This window comes from Myxine glutinosa, chromosome 3 (genome assembly GCF_964187855.1).
Source record: "Myxine glutinosa chromosome 3, kmMyxGlut1.1, whole genome shotgun sequence".
NCBI lineage: Eukaryota > Metazoa > Chordata > Myxini > Myxiniformes > Myxinidae > Myxine > Myxine glutinosa.
This window is the reverse complement of record NC_136263.1, coordinates 39483148-39497273: the sequence shown is the minus strand read 5'-3', so window position 1 is coordinate 39497273 and position 14126 is coordinate 39483148. Positions and strand designations below refer to the sequence as shown.

Here is a 14126-nt window from a genome sequence, read left to right as displayed (position 1 = left end):
TGCATGAAAGTCTTCCCAGTTAAATAAATTCCACATCAATTAAACCATTAAGGTTCGAAAACACGACTGCCATAGCATTGCTGGCTGATCAATGAATCAATCAATAATTTTTTTAAATAGGGCTTTCTGTTTCGAAGCAATATCCTAAAGCGCTTTATCTACAAAAAAGGAAGAGGTAAGAAAAATATAAATTCAGAAAAAATAACTGTAAATAAGACGTGATTGCAGGAGATATTTGTAAACTGTAATTTATGATCAAGCTTTTCGAATTTTACGAGGCAGTAAGTTCCACAATTGAGGAACTTGTCTGAGATGGCTGAACATTTCTTTAATTATTTCTGTGGGTAGTGAGAAGCAAGAATGCTGCCACTCCACGAGGGCTCGCTTTGAATCTCACGTGAAATGATGGACCCAGAACTCATCACATGTCAATCTTCTGCCAGAAATAATCTCCCTCCCTCCGGTATCGCTCCAGGAGCGCTGTTTCATGGGCCACACGAGTTGCCTTTTGATCAAATGTGAGGTCGTTTGGTAGCACCTGGCACACATCCTTTTGAATTTCACATGAGATGAATGATGGTTTCCACACTTCCTGCAATGATGGCCAACTCTTGTGCATTTTCACGTATTGTGTTGTGGAGACGTTGGAACATTACCTGTTTAACGCGTTCAGTGTTTGCTCGAGTGACACAAGCTGGCGGCACGTGAGGATACTCAAGATGGCTCAGCAAGTTGTGGCCATTTTAACTCTTAGATAAAGGTGTCAAAAATCCTACATAAACGCAGCCATTGGGCCTCGGAGGCCCAACGGATGTATTCTTGTAATGTTTATTTTATTTTTTTAAATTTTATTTTCTTTCATATCCTTTTTCAATCCAAGTCGATGCTCATGGAGGAGTATTTGTTCGAAAAATATGATTCACTAATCCTTTTATTTAGAATATATATGTCCACAACTGTCAAAAATCCTACACCTATGCAGCCATTGGGCCTCGGAGGCCCAAAGAATGTATTCGTGTTAAGTTTTTTAATTTACATATTTTTGTCACTGAATTATTTGTAACCAAGTTATAGGAGCATATAATGAGGCTCATATCAATAAAATAATGATATAACATAGTAGTACAACAACATTTATGTGGGGCCTCGAAGGCCCCAGGTCTGCATTCGTGTCAGATTTTCAGGTTATAAGTGAAGAATGAAGATTTTCCCACGAGCCTGAATGAATTTTTTTTTTATGTCTCTGAATTTTGTGTAACAACATGAAAGTCGGTGAAAATGAGGCTCATTCCAAAAAAAAAATTGTACAGCATAGTTTTTGCAACAACAACAAAAAAACCTTGTGGGCCTCCGAGGCCCAATCACTGCATCCAAGGGTTAAAGCTCTTGCACCATTTAAACCTACAACTACATGAAATTCATGCATCACCAAATTGTGCAGACAGCATTTCAGCTGGTCTGATGTTCTCCTTCATAATCAACTTGATGCCTCAATGAACCACAGCACAGGCTGTGGTTACAGTTGGCCGCCATCTTGCATTTACCAATAACGATGCTTTCAGAGCCCAACACTGAACTTCCCTCATACATATTAAACTTCCGCCATTGTTACGTTTGTAATCCTTTTTCTTGTGCTCTTCCATGGGCTTTGATAGTAGTCTAGGAAGAAAAGGAGAAACTTCCCAGCTGATTCCATGTTGACAATGGCCTCTAGGTATGAATGGCCTTAAGAGAAAGATTCTGTGGTCACAGATAGGAAACGCACAAAGCCCCTGCTGCTGCTAACACAATGCCAAAAAGAAGGCATCTATCACCTGTCGTCACCTAATGAGGAACACGAGTGGTTACATCAGATTGCGTGCCGTACACCCATATAAAAATGGCCGCTTCACCTTCACCCAAAACCTTGCATTTCGAATATCGGCTGTGAATACGACAGAGGCGAGCGGTTTGCATTTTCCAAAATAGGAAATGGAAGTGAAATACAATTGGTGCTTGGTGTGTGTGCCGACATTAGCATACAGGGTAATAAGGTGTGCTACGGTGGATTACCCGTGTCGCTGTGGGAATCCGGGATCTCGAGAGAGCATCGCCTGGGGTGGAACCGACGGCTGAGAGAGGGGCTCCGGGGAGGCCTGCAGCAGTCCAGGAACCGGAGGGGAGGCACCTGCGGGGAGAGAGACACGATTAATGGCCGACTGGGCTCTCGCCACACGGGCCTCGGGGGCGCGAACGGTCGAGCAGCCGGACAGCAGGGGCTCGAAAGTGTGTTGGTCTAATACAAGCAGAAAGGCCTCGCAGTCGTGTCGAACCTTCATTAATACGATTGATTATGTTTGAGGGACCATTTTATGCTCAGAAAGACTAGTGGGGGATGATGGGTCAAGAGGAGCCAAAATTTACTGCCTCGGACAACAATGTTTTCCCTCCCATTTCGAGCCAATTGGACGCACAAACAAAAAACACAATTTCATGAGAATTTCCTTTACAAACATGTACAAAGGTCTAATAATACATAAGATGAATACAGTAATGTGCTGTATATCTAAAGGTTTTACATGTGTGCAGCATGATATGCGCACATAAAGGGTGACTGGTGCTTTTGTACATATTTCCATCATGATATCAGGAAGTCCGTAAACTTCCAATGTGGGGATGACCCAGACTTTTACACAGACAAGACCTTTGTGACTTCATTTGTCAGAGTTTGTTTTGCCAAGAAAACATGTTTTGTTTGTTGTGTTGTCGTTTTAACGGATTTCATGGCTTTTCCGTTTTCGTGTATTGACTAATCCTTCCACAGAATGAAGTGATCAAAACACTTATAAACCTGTAATTAATGATTATGCAGAAGGCAGCAACTCAATCAAATGATCTTCTTAAAGCTTATCCCATATTAGCCTCATGGGACTAATTAATCAGTTAAAGATTAGGAAGAGTTGTAAGGGAGGTAAGATGTCAATCCCTATGCTTAACCCAAAAGGAGGAATTGGAATTTGATGAGAGTTCTAGCAGCTCGCTCTTATGTGAGGTATCATGCGATATTTAAAGTACCCAAGCTAGTATACACGAGAGAACTGCACTCACTCTCATGAATAGCCAACAGAATAAAACCTACACAAGCAAAATTAATCAGGATGTATACATGTATATGTATAGGTATATGTATAGGTATATGTATATGTATAGGTATATGTACAATGTGTACATGTACATATACGTATATATATATATATATATATATATATATATGTATAAGTATTGGTATATGTATATGTATATATGTTTATGTATATACAACAACAGGCATTTTAAGGCCATTTTCCCTGCTAGAGCGGGGGTTAGCCTTGTGGGCCCCATGACAATCTTCTCCATTTTGCCCTATTTTCTGCATCTCCCCTTGTTAACCCCCTTGCCCGCATTTCTTCTTCCACCATCTTTAGCCAAGTCTTTCTCGTATATATGTATATATATATATATATATACAGTCACGTGAAAAAATAAGTACACCCCATGTAAAGTTTTGACTTTTTCAACATATTTCAACATTCAGCTATTTGATCTTCATTTCAACAATATTGATAGATAAAGGTGATATAATATAACAAATATCATAAAACATTTACGTTTTGTAGTCCATTGTATAATTTAAATAAACATAAATTCAAATTTAGCATGTGGAAAAAGTAAGTACACCCCTACATTTATCACTACTTCAAATACCTAAAATTAGAATCAGGTGCACCAGCTCAGGTGCAAATGATTAGAACATCGTTAGAGGATCTTGGAGGAACCTGTCTTATTTAAACCTCAGACATTTAGTTTGGTTTGCTCTTTGTTGTTGAAGTGTGCGGCGTCACCATGCCTAGATCAAAAGAGCTCTCTGAGGCCTTCAGAAAGAAGGTTATAGATGCCTTCGAGTCTGGGAAGGGATTTAAAAAGATCTCCAAACAATTTGAAATCAATCATTCGACTGTCCGGAAGATCATCTGCAAGTGGAGAAGATTCCAAACAACTGCCAACTTGTTCAGGCCAGGCCGCCCCAGCAAGTTCAGCCCGAGAGCAGACCGCAAGATGCTGAAAGAAGACTCAAAGAACCCCAGAATGTCATCACGGGACCTACAGGTAGCTCTTGCCACTGTTGATGTCAAAGTGCACGAGTCTACGATTAGAAAGAGGCTGCACAAATTTGATCTACATGGGAGGTGTGCCAGGAGGAAACCTTTGCTGTCCAGAAAGAACATCAGGGCAAGACTATAGTTTGCCAATGAACACCGAGGCAAAGACCAGCACTTCTGGAACAATGTTCTCTGGACAGATGAGTCAAAGGTAGAGCTATTTGGCCACAGTACCAGAAGACATGTTTGGCGAAAACCAAAGACAGTATTTGACCACAAGAACCTGATACCAACTGTAAAGCATGGTGGTGGAAATATTATGGTTTGGGGCAGCTTTGCTGCATCAGGGCCTGGGCAGCTCACCATCATATAATCCACTATGAATTCTTCATTGTACCAGAGGGTGCTTGAGAATAATGTGAGGCCTTCTGTCGGAAAGTTGAAGCTCAACCGCTGGTGGACCTTGCAACATGACAATGACCTTAAACATACCAGTAAATCCACCAAGGAATGGCTGAAAAGAAAGAAATGGAGCATTCTGGAATGGCCAAGTCAAAGCCCGGATCTAAATCCCATCGAGGTGTTGTGGGGGGATTTGAAACGAGCTGTGCATGCAAGAAACCCCTCAAACATCGCACAGCTGAAAGAATTCTGTATTGAGGAGTGGGCAAAAATTTATCCCAGTCAATGTCAGAGACTGGTAGACAGTTATAAGAAACGCCTATTTGAGGTTGTTTCTGCCAAAGGGGGCAATACCACCTATTAGACCCAAGGTGTACTTACTTTTTCCACATGCGAAATTTGCATTTATGTTTATTTAAATTATACAATGGACTACAAAATGTAAATGTTTCATGATATTTGTTATATTATATCACCTTTATCTATTAATATTGTTGAAATGAAGATCAAATAGCTGTATGTTGAAATATGTTGAAAAAGTCAAAACTTTACACGGGGTGTACTTACTTTTTCACATGACTGTATATATTACAGTAATGGCCATCATCAGTGTTATTGGTTGTTGTGCATCATTGTCATACTCACTGGCAGTTTCATCATACCAGGACATTTTCTGGAGAAGAATGTTAATTCTCTTCTGTTGGCACGCACTTGTGTGTGTTAAACATCTGGCATTAGCTTTCGAAAAGAAGAGGTCATTCAAATTCTAAATTCCCATCATAACCCAAGGTGGAGGTCACCACATCACAGTAGGATGGACAGTCGCCAATAAGAAAAGGCGATAGTTATCGCCATTAGGCAGGTCAAATTGCAAGTTCCTGGCTTAATATGCAGGGGCACTGCATCAACGACAGGGCCATGCTTCAGCAATGACACGACCGGTGCGTTGGATATATAATTTAATCCCGGCCGAATATCAGGCGACTGTTTGAAAGATAAAACCTTTACCGGTCTATAACCACATCGGCGACCCCAAGAGGCTTTACTTAGTGAGCCTTCGAGGGAGATCAGATCATGAGATCCAATTTCTTCGATATTTTCAATTCGGTAGTGCATTTTATTCTCCAGCTAACAACTGCAAGGGAGTCAAAGCTAGTTTAATGATGTATTAATCACTTTTATTCGCTCAGGAGAGTTATTGATGAGCGGGGGCGCTGGAGACAGCAGTAAAGAGTGAAATACGTTCCTGCCAGCAATGCAGTTGAAGAATTTCATAAGTGCCTGGCAGGACGCTGGAGAATCAATGGCAGGAGGCCCTCCCCTGTACACAAAACAAAACCTGTCCGATTGCACAACGTACTGTTCTAATAACGTAGGATGCAGGCATGCTCAACAACCCTACTTATCCCCCACTTATGCAGCTTGTTTTCTCCTTTAGAATTTGGAGTTCATTTTGCCCCTTTTGGCAACCTGCAAAAATTTTAATTTGCTATCAACAAGGCCTTGGCCAGAGATCGTCAGTCGAGTGCAACCAACAACTTTGAAAGATTTATCCTTTTGCCCCTACGACCCCAAAGAACCAGGCAAGCAGAAGCTACCCTCCCTGGGAAAATCCCTACTTCTCAAAGGGAAGCGCATGCTCAACTCCCCTACTTATCCAGCTTGTTTTTCCCTTTAGAATTTGGAGTTCATTTTACCCCTTTTGGCAACCTGCAAAATTTTTAATTTGCTATCAACAAGGCCTTGGACAGAGAGCATCAGTCGAAGGCCAATATAAACTGTGAAAGATCCATCCTTTTTCCCCTACGACCCCAAAGAACCAGGCAAGCAGAAGCTACCCTTCCTGGGAAAATCCCTACTTCTCAAAGGGAAGTGCATGCTCAACTCCCCTACTTATCCATCTTGTCCCCCCTCACCCCCATTAGAATTTGGAGTCAATTTTTCCCCTTTTGACAACCTTCAAAATTTCTAATTTTCTATCAACAAGGCCTTGGACAGAGAGCATCAGTCGAAGGCCACTATAAACTGTGAAAGATCCATCCTTTTGCCCCTACGACCCCAAAGATCCAGGCAAGCAGATGCTACCCTCTCCTTGGGAAATGCCTACTTCTCAAAGTGAGGTGTCCAGGGAACCGAGGACTCAAAATTGATCACATAAAATGAATGCCGAGAGACCGCGGTGAGCGACCACATCCAGAATGTTTCACGTCTTAGTTCCAAAGAAGCGCTGCTGGGACTTTGTGGAATGTGGATGCAACATTCCACCAGTAGCTCAAGTAGACATCTTGGCAAAGCAATGTGCCGACGCATTTTTCTCGTAATTAGTAGCAAGTCATGGTTATTTGCGAATTTTTTGACAAGATTCTTATGTATATGACAACAGCTGTTTGACTTCATCATATTCCATTTTGTAAACAAACCCCTAAATTGTTTGAGCTGTTATGTCATTAGGCCGATGAAGTCCTTCTGGAGCTGACAACACAAATATTTCCAAGCAAAAGACTGCTGCTGTGAAACCTACGAGAAGGCTTTTAGGCCAGGCACAGCAAGGCCATCCCTGTGCCTTTGTGTTGACAAGTTTCATTTATATGTGTCTTTGTTGACAAGACCCGTCTCCTTGTTATTGTGCTACTTCGGCCGTCCATTGGCCTCAGGATTGACAGGCATTGTGCATGTGTCTGCGCTAAAAAGCTCATCCTTGTGCCTTTGCTGACAGGGTCCGTCGTTGCGTCTTAATGCCGATAGGTCCCCGCTATACACGTACCGGTCGTGGTGACATTACCCCTCCACAAACCTTTCTGCTATCAAAGCCCATTTATGTGCCTTTGTGCTGACAGGGCCAAGCCAGCTCCATGCCTTCACGATGACAGAGCCCATCGTCTTGTCTTTCTTTTGACGAGCATCTCCCATTGCCTCCGTACTAACAGGCGTATTCGCATGTCTCTGCGCTGAGAGGTCCTATCCCCATGCCTCTTAACTCATAGCAACAAAAATAGCTCGAATTCTAATTCGATTCTCAAATGTGCCTCCCTTTTTTGACTCGTTGTTGATGACTGATGCACATGGATTCCGCGTTATGCTAAATTCTCATCGAATGCATATCAAGAGTGTCGCTGAGCATGGGTGAAGCCTGCACGCGGGGCATGGCACAGAGGGGCAAAATGGGCTGTTCTGCTGAACTTGTTTGCTCTATTTCTAGACGCCAAACTTCATGACTAGGCATAACATGGTCACATGCATTCATCAACCAAACAGTTACTCTTTATATGCACACATTCCAGTAGAGTATCTCTGTTTAAGCTTTTTACTCTGGAATATTCTTTTATTTGCTCCACTTTTCACCTGTCTTTCAGTCAAGTCACCTGTCTTTGTCCAATCCAGTCTCATAGATATTAGGTATCTGCTTCCAGTTCCTCATAGATATTAGGTATTTCCTTCCATATTAGCTAACTCGGGAATTATTAGGTATTTCCTTCCATTAGGTATTTCCATATCAGCGAACTGCATTCAAACACCTTATCAGTCTCTCATAGCTATTAGGTATACTAGGGCATGCCCGTACTATATATATGCCCGTACTATATATCTATCTAAAATTATATCCCCCCCCTCTATTTACATGAAATGGTTTGGTCCATTCGCAACGCCAAAGCGAACGGCGAACGGCTTGCGAGTACAGTGACAATCCCCCCCCTCTATTTACATGAAATGGTTTCGTCCATTCGCAACGACCACAGAACCCCCCCCTCTATTTACATGGAATGGTTTGGTCCATTCGCAACGCCGGCACACGCGATCGTTCGCTGCTCTCTGATTGGTTGAATCGTTTTTTGGACATAGCTCGGTAAGTAATTGTCCGATTAATATGAAACCTTGAAAAGGCACATCCTCGGGTCCCCAGCAATATACCTGGCAAGTGAAAAGTATATCGGACCCGTGGTTGTCGAGAAACAGCGGTCACAGACAGACAAACGTACAAACGTACAAACGTACAGAGATTACTGGAATTATAGATAGATGCATCCAGGCTCTCATGGCTATTAGGTATCTGCATCCAGGGTCTCATGGCTATTAGGTATCTGCATCCAGTCTCTCATCGCTATTAGGTATCTGCATACAGTCTCTCATGGCTATAAGGTATCTGCATCCAGTCTCTCGTGGCTATTAGGTATCTGCATCCAGGCTCTCATGGCTATTAGGTATCTGCATCCAGGCTCTCATGGCTATTAGGTATCTGCATCCAGGCTCTCATGGCTATTAGGTATCTGCATCCAGGCTCTCATGGCTATTAGGTATCTGCATCCAGGGTCTCATGGCTATTAGGTATCTGCATCCAGTCTCTAATGGCTATTAGGTATCTGCATCCAGGGTCTCATGGCTATTAGGTATCTGCATCGTCTCTCGTGGCTATTAGGTATCTGCATCCAGGCTCTCATGGCTATTAGGTATCTGCATCCAGTCTCTCATGGCTAATAGGTATCTGCATCCAGGCTCTCATGGCTATTAGGTATCTGCATCCAGTCTCTCATCGCTATTAGGTATCTGCATCCAGTCTCTCATGGCTATTAGGTATCTGCATCCAGTCTCTCATGGATATTAGGTATCTGCATCCAGGCTCTCATGGCTATTAGGTATCTGCATCCAAGGTCTCATGGCTATTAGGTATCTGCATCCAGTCTCTCGTGGCTATTAGGTATCTGCATCCAGTCTCTCATGGCTATTAGGTATCTGCATCCAGTCTCTCATAGCTATTAGGTATCTGCATCCAGGCTCTCATGGCTATTAGATATCTGCATCCAGTCTCTCATGGCTATTAGGTATCTGCATTCAGGCTCTCATGGCTATTAGGTATCTGCATCCAGTCTCTCATGGCTATTAGGTATCTGCATCCAGTCTCTCATAGCTATTAGGTATCTGCATCCAGGCTCTCATGGCTATTAGATATCTGCATCCAGTCTCTCATGGCTATTAGGTATCTGCATCCAGTCTCTCATGGCTATTAGATATCTGCATCCAGTCTCTCATGGCTATTAGATATCTGCATCCAGTCTCTCATGGCTATTAGGTATCTGCAGCTAGGCTCTAATGGCTATTTGGTATCTGCATCCAGGCTCTCATGGCTATTAGATATCTGCATCCAGGTTCTCATGGCTATTAGATATCTGCATCCAGGTTCTCATGGCTATTAGGTATCTGCATCCAGGCTCTCATGGCTATTAGGTATCTGCATCCAGTCTCTCATGGCTATTAGGTATCTGCATCCAGTCTCTCATGGCTATTAGATATCTGCATCCAGGTTATCATGGCTATTAGGTATCTGCATCCAGTCTCTCATGGCTATTAGATATCTGCATCCAGTGTCTCATGGCTATTAGGTATCTGCATCCAGGCTCTAATGGCTATTTGGTATCTGCATCCAGGCTCTCATGGCTGTTAGATATCTGCATCCAGTCTCTCATGTCTATTAGATATCTGCATCCAGGCTCTCATGGCTATCAGGTATCTGCATCCAGTCTCTCATGGCTATTAGGTATCTGCATCCAGTCTCTCATGGCTATTAGGTATCTGCATCCAGGCTCACATGGCTATTAGGTATCTGCATCCAGTCTCTCATGGCTATTAGATATCTGCATCCAGTCTCTCATGGCTATTAGGTATCTGCATCCAGTCTCTCATGGCTATTAGATATCTGCATCCAGGCTCTCATGGCTATTAGGTATCTGCATCCAGTCTCTCATGGCTATTAGGTATCGGCATCCAGTCTCTCATGGCTATTAGATATCTGCATCCAGGCTCTCATGGCTATTAGGTATCTGCATCCAGTCTCTCATGGCTATTAGGTATCTGCATCCAGTCTCTCATGGCTATTAGGTATCTGCATCCAGGCTCTCATGGCTATTAGGTATCTGCATCCAGGCTCTCATGGCTATTAGGTATCTGCATCCAGGCTCTCATGGCTATTAGGTATCTGCTTCCAGGCTCTCATGGCTATTAGGTATCTGCATCCAGGGTCTCATGGCTATGAGGTATCTGCATCCAGTCTCTCATGGCTATTAGGTATCTGCATCCAGGGTCTCATGGCTATTAGGTATCTGCATCCAGTCTCTCGTGGCTATTAGGTATCTGCATCCAGGCTCTCATGGCTATTAGGTATCTGCATCCAGTCTCTCATGGCTATTAGGTATCTGCATCCAGGCTCTCATGGCTATTAGGTATCTGCATCCAGGCTCTCATGGCTATTATGTATCTGCATCCAGGCTCTCGTGGCTATTAGGTATCTGCATCCAGGCTCTCATGGCTATTAGGTATCTGCATCCAGTCTCTCATTGCTATTAGGTATCTGCATCCAGTCTCTCATGGCTATTAGGTATCTGCATCCAGTCTCTCATGGCTATTAGGTATCTGCATCCAGGCTCTCATGGCTATTAGGTATCTGCATCCAGGGTCTCATGGCTATTAGGTATCTGCATCCAGTCTCTCATGGCTATTAGGTATCTGCATCCAGTCTCTCATGGCTATTAGATATCTGCATCCAGGTTATCATGGCTATTAGGTATCTGCATCCAGGCTCTCATGGCTATGAGGTATCTGCATCCAGTCTCTCATGGCTATTAGGTATCTGCATCCAGTCTCTCATGGCTATTAGGTATCTGCATCCAGTCTCTCATGTCTATTAGATATCTGCATCCAGGCTCTCATGGCTATCAGGTATCTGCATCCAGGCTCTCATGGCTATTAGGTATCTGCATCCAGTCTCTCATGGCTATTAGGTATCTGCATCCAGGCTCTGATGGCTATTAGGTATCTGCATCCAGGCTCTCATGGCTATTAGGTATCTGCATCCAGGCTCTCGTGGCTATTAGGTATCTGCATCCAGGCGCTCATGGCTATTAGGTATCTGCATCCAGTCTCTCATCGCTATTAGGTATCTGCATCCAGTCTCTCATGGCTATTAGGTATCTGCATCCAGTCTCTCATGGCTATTAGGTATCTGCATCCAGGCTCTCATGGCTATTAGGTATCTGCATCCAGTCTCTCATGGCTATTAGATATCTGCATCCACGTTATCATGGCTATTAGGTATCTGCATCCAGTCTCTCATGGCTATTAGATATCTGCATCCAGTCTCTCATGGCTATTAGGTATCTGCATCCAGTCTCTCATGGCAATTAGGTATCTGCATCCAGGCTCTCATGGCTATTAGGTATCTGCATCCAGTCTCTCATGGCTATTAGGTATCTGCATCCAGTCTCTCATGTCTATTAGATATCTGCATCCAGGCTCTCATGGCTATCAGGTATCTGCATCCAGTCTCTCATGGCTTTTAGGTATCTGCATCCAGTCTCTCATGGCTATTAGATATCTGCATTCAGTCTCTCATGGCTATTAGGTATCTGCATCCAGTCTCTCATGGCTATTAGGTATCTGCATCCAGTCTCTCATGGCTATTAGGTATCTGCATCCAGTCTCTCATGTCTATTAGATATCTGCATCCAGGCTCTCATGGCTATCAGGTATCTGCATCCAGTCTCTCATGGCTTTTAGGTATCTGCATCCAGTCTCTCATGGCTATTAGATATCTGCATTCAGTCTCTCATGGCTATTAGGTATCTGCATCCAGTCTCTCATGGCTATTAGGTATCTGCATCTAATCTCTCATGGCTATTAGGTATCTGCATCCAGGCTCTAATGGCTATTTGGTATCTGCATCCAGGCTCTCATGGCTAATAGATATCTGCATCCAGGCTCCATTCTCTATTAGTCTCTCATGGCTATTAGATATCTGCATCCAGGTTCTCATGGCTATTAGGTATCTGCAACCACGCTCTAATGGCTATTAGGTATCTGCATCCAGTCTCTCATGTCTATTAGGTATCTGCATCCATGCTCTAATGGCTATTAGGTATCTGCATCCAGTCTCTCATGGCTATTAGGTATCTGCATCCAGGCTCTCATGGCTACGAGGTATCTGCATCCAGGCACTCATGGCTATTAGATATCTGCATCCAGGCTCTCATAGCTATTAGATATCTGCATCCAGGCTCTCATGGCTATTAGATATCTGCATCCAGACTCTCATGGCAATTAGGTATCTGCATCCAGTCTCTCATGGCTATTAGATATCTGCATCCAGTCTCTCATGGCTATCAGGTATCTGCATCCAGTCTCTCACGATTATTAGGCATGTGCATCTAGTCTTTCCTGGCTATTATGGAGGTATCAACATCCAGTCTCTCATATATATTAGCTATCTGCATCCAGTCCCTCATAGCTATTAGGTATCTGCATCCAGTCTCTCATAGCTATAAGGTATCTGCACCTAGTCTCTTATAGCTGTAAGGTATCTGCATCCAGTCATGCATGGCTTTTCCATAGCTATCTGCATCCAGTCTCTCATAGCTATAAGGTATCTGCATCCAGTCCCTCATAGCTATAAGGTATCTGCATCCTTCCATATTATTAGATATCTCATGGATATCCGGTATCTGCATCCAGTCCCTCATAGCTATTAGGTATGTGCATCTGGTCTTTCATGGCAATTATGTAGGTATCTGCATCCAGTCTCTCATATATATTAGCTATCTGCATCCAGTCCCTCATAGCTATTAGGTATCTGCATCCAGTCTCTCATAACTATAATGTATCTGCATCCAGTCTCTCATAGCTATAAAGTATCTGCATCCAGTCTCTCATAGCTATAAGGTATCTGCATCCAGTCTCTCATGGCTATTAGATATCTGCATCCAGGTTATCATGGCTATTAGGTATCTGCATCCAGGCTCTCATGGCTATGAGGTATCTGCATCCAGTCTCTCATGGCTATTAGGTATCTGCATCCAGTCTCTCATGGCTATTAGGTATCTGCATCCAGTCTCTCATGTCTATTAGATATCTGCATCCAGGCTCTCATGGCTATCAGGTATCTGCATCCAGGCTCTCGTGGCTATTAGGTATCTGCATCCAGTCTCTCATGGCTATTAGGTATCTGCATCCAGGCTCTGATGGCTATTAGGTATCTGCATCCAGGCTCTCATGGCTATTAGGTATCTGCATCCAGGCTCTCGTGGCTATTAGGTATCTGCATCCAGGCGCTCATGGCTATTAGGTATCTGCATCCAGTCTCTCATCGCTATTAGGTATCTGCATCCAGTCTCTCATGGCTATTAGGTATCTGCATCCAGTCTCTCATGGCTATTAGGTATCTGCATCCAGGCTCTCATGGCTATTAGGTATCTGCATCCAGTCTCTCATGGCTATTAGATATCTGCATCCACGTTATCATGGCTATTAGGTATCTGCATCCAGTCTCTCATGGCTATTAGATATCTGCATCCAGTCTCTCATGGCTATTAGGTATCTGCATCCAGTCTCTCATGGCTATTAGGTATCTGCATCCAGGCTCTCATGGCTATTAGGTATCTGCATCCAGTCTCTCATGGCTATTAGGTATCTGCATCCAGTCTCTCATGTCTATTAGATATCTGCATCCAGGCTCTCATGGCTATCAGGTATCTGCATCCAGTCTCTCATGGCTTTTAGGTATCTGCATCCAGTCTCTCATGGCTATTAGATATCTGCATCCAGTCTCTCATGGCTATTAGGTAT

General features: G+C 43.4%; 1 protein-coding gene across 3 annotated transcripts in view; it reads right to left on the bottom strand.

Moving 5' to 3' along the window:
- LOC137423652 (LIM domain-binding protein 2) overlaps nt 1-14126 on the bottom strand; it is a 517204-nt gene that overhangs the window by 317991 nt on the left and 185087 nt on the right. For all 3 annotated transcript variants that reach the window (XM_078773918.1, XM_078773915.1, XM_078773917.1), the window contains exon 2: nt 2053-2167. In XM_078773918.1, coding sequence (XP_078630044.1) covers nt 2053-2090 — 38 coding nt within the window. In that variant the 5' untranslated portion in view covers nt 2091-2167. The remainder of the gene's footprint in view (nt 1-2052; nt 2168-14126) is intronic.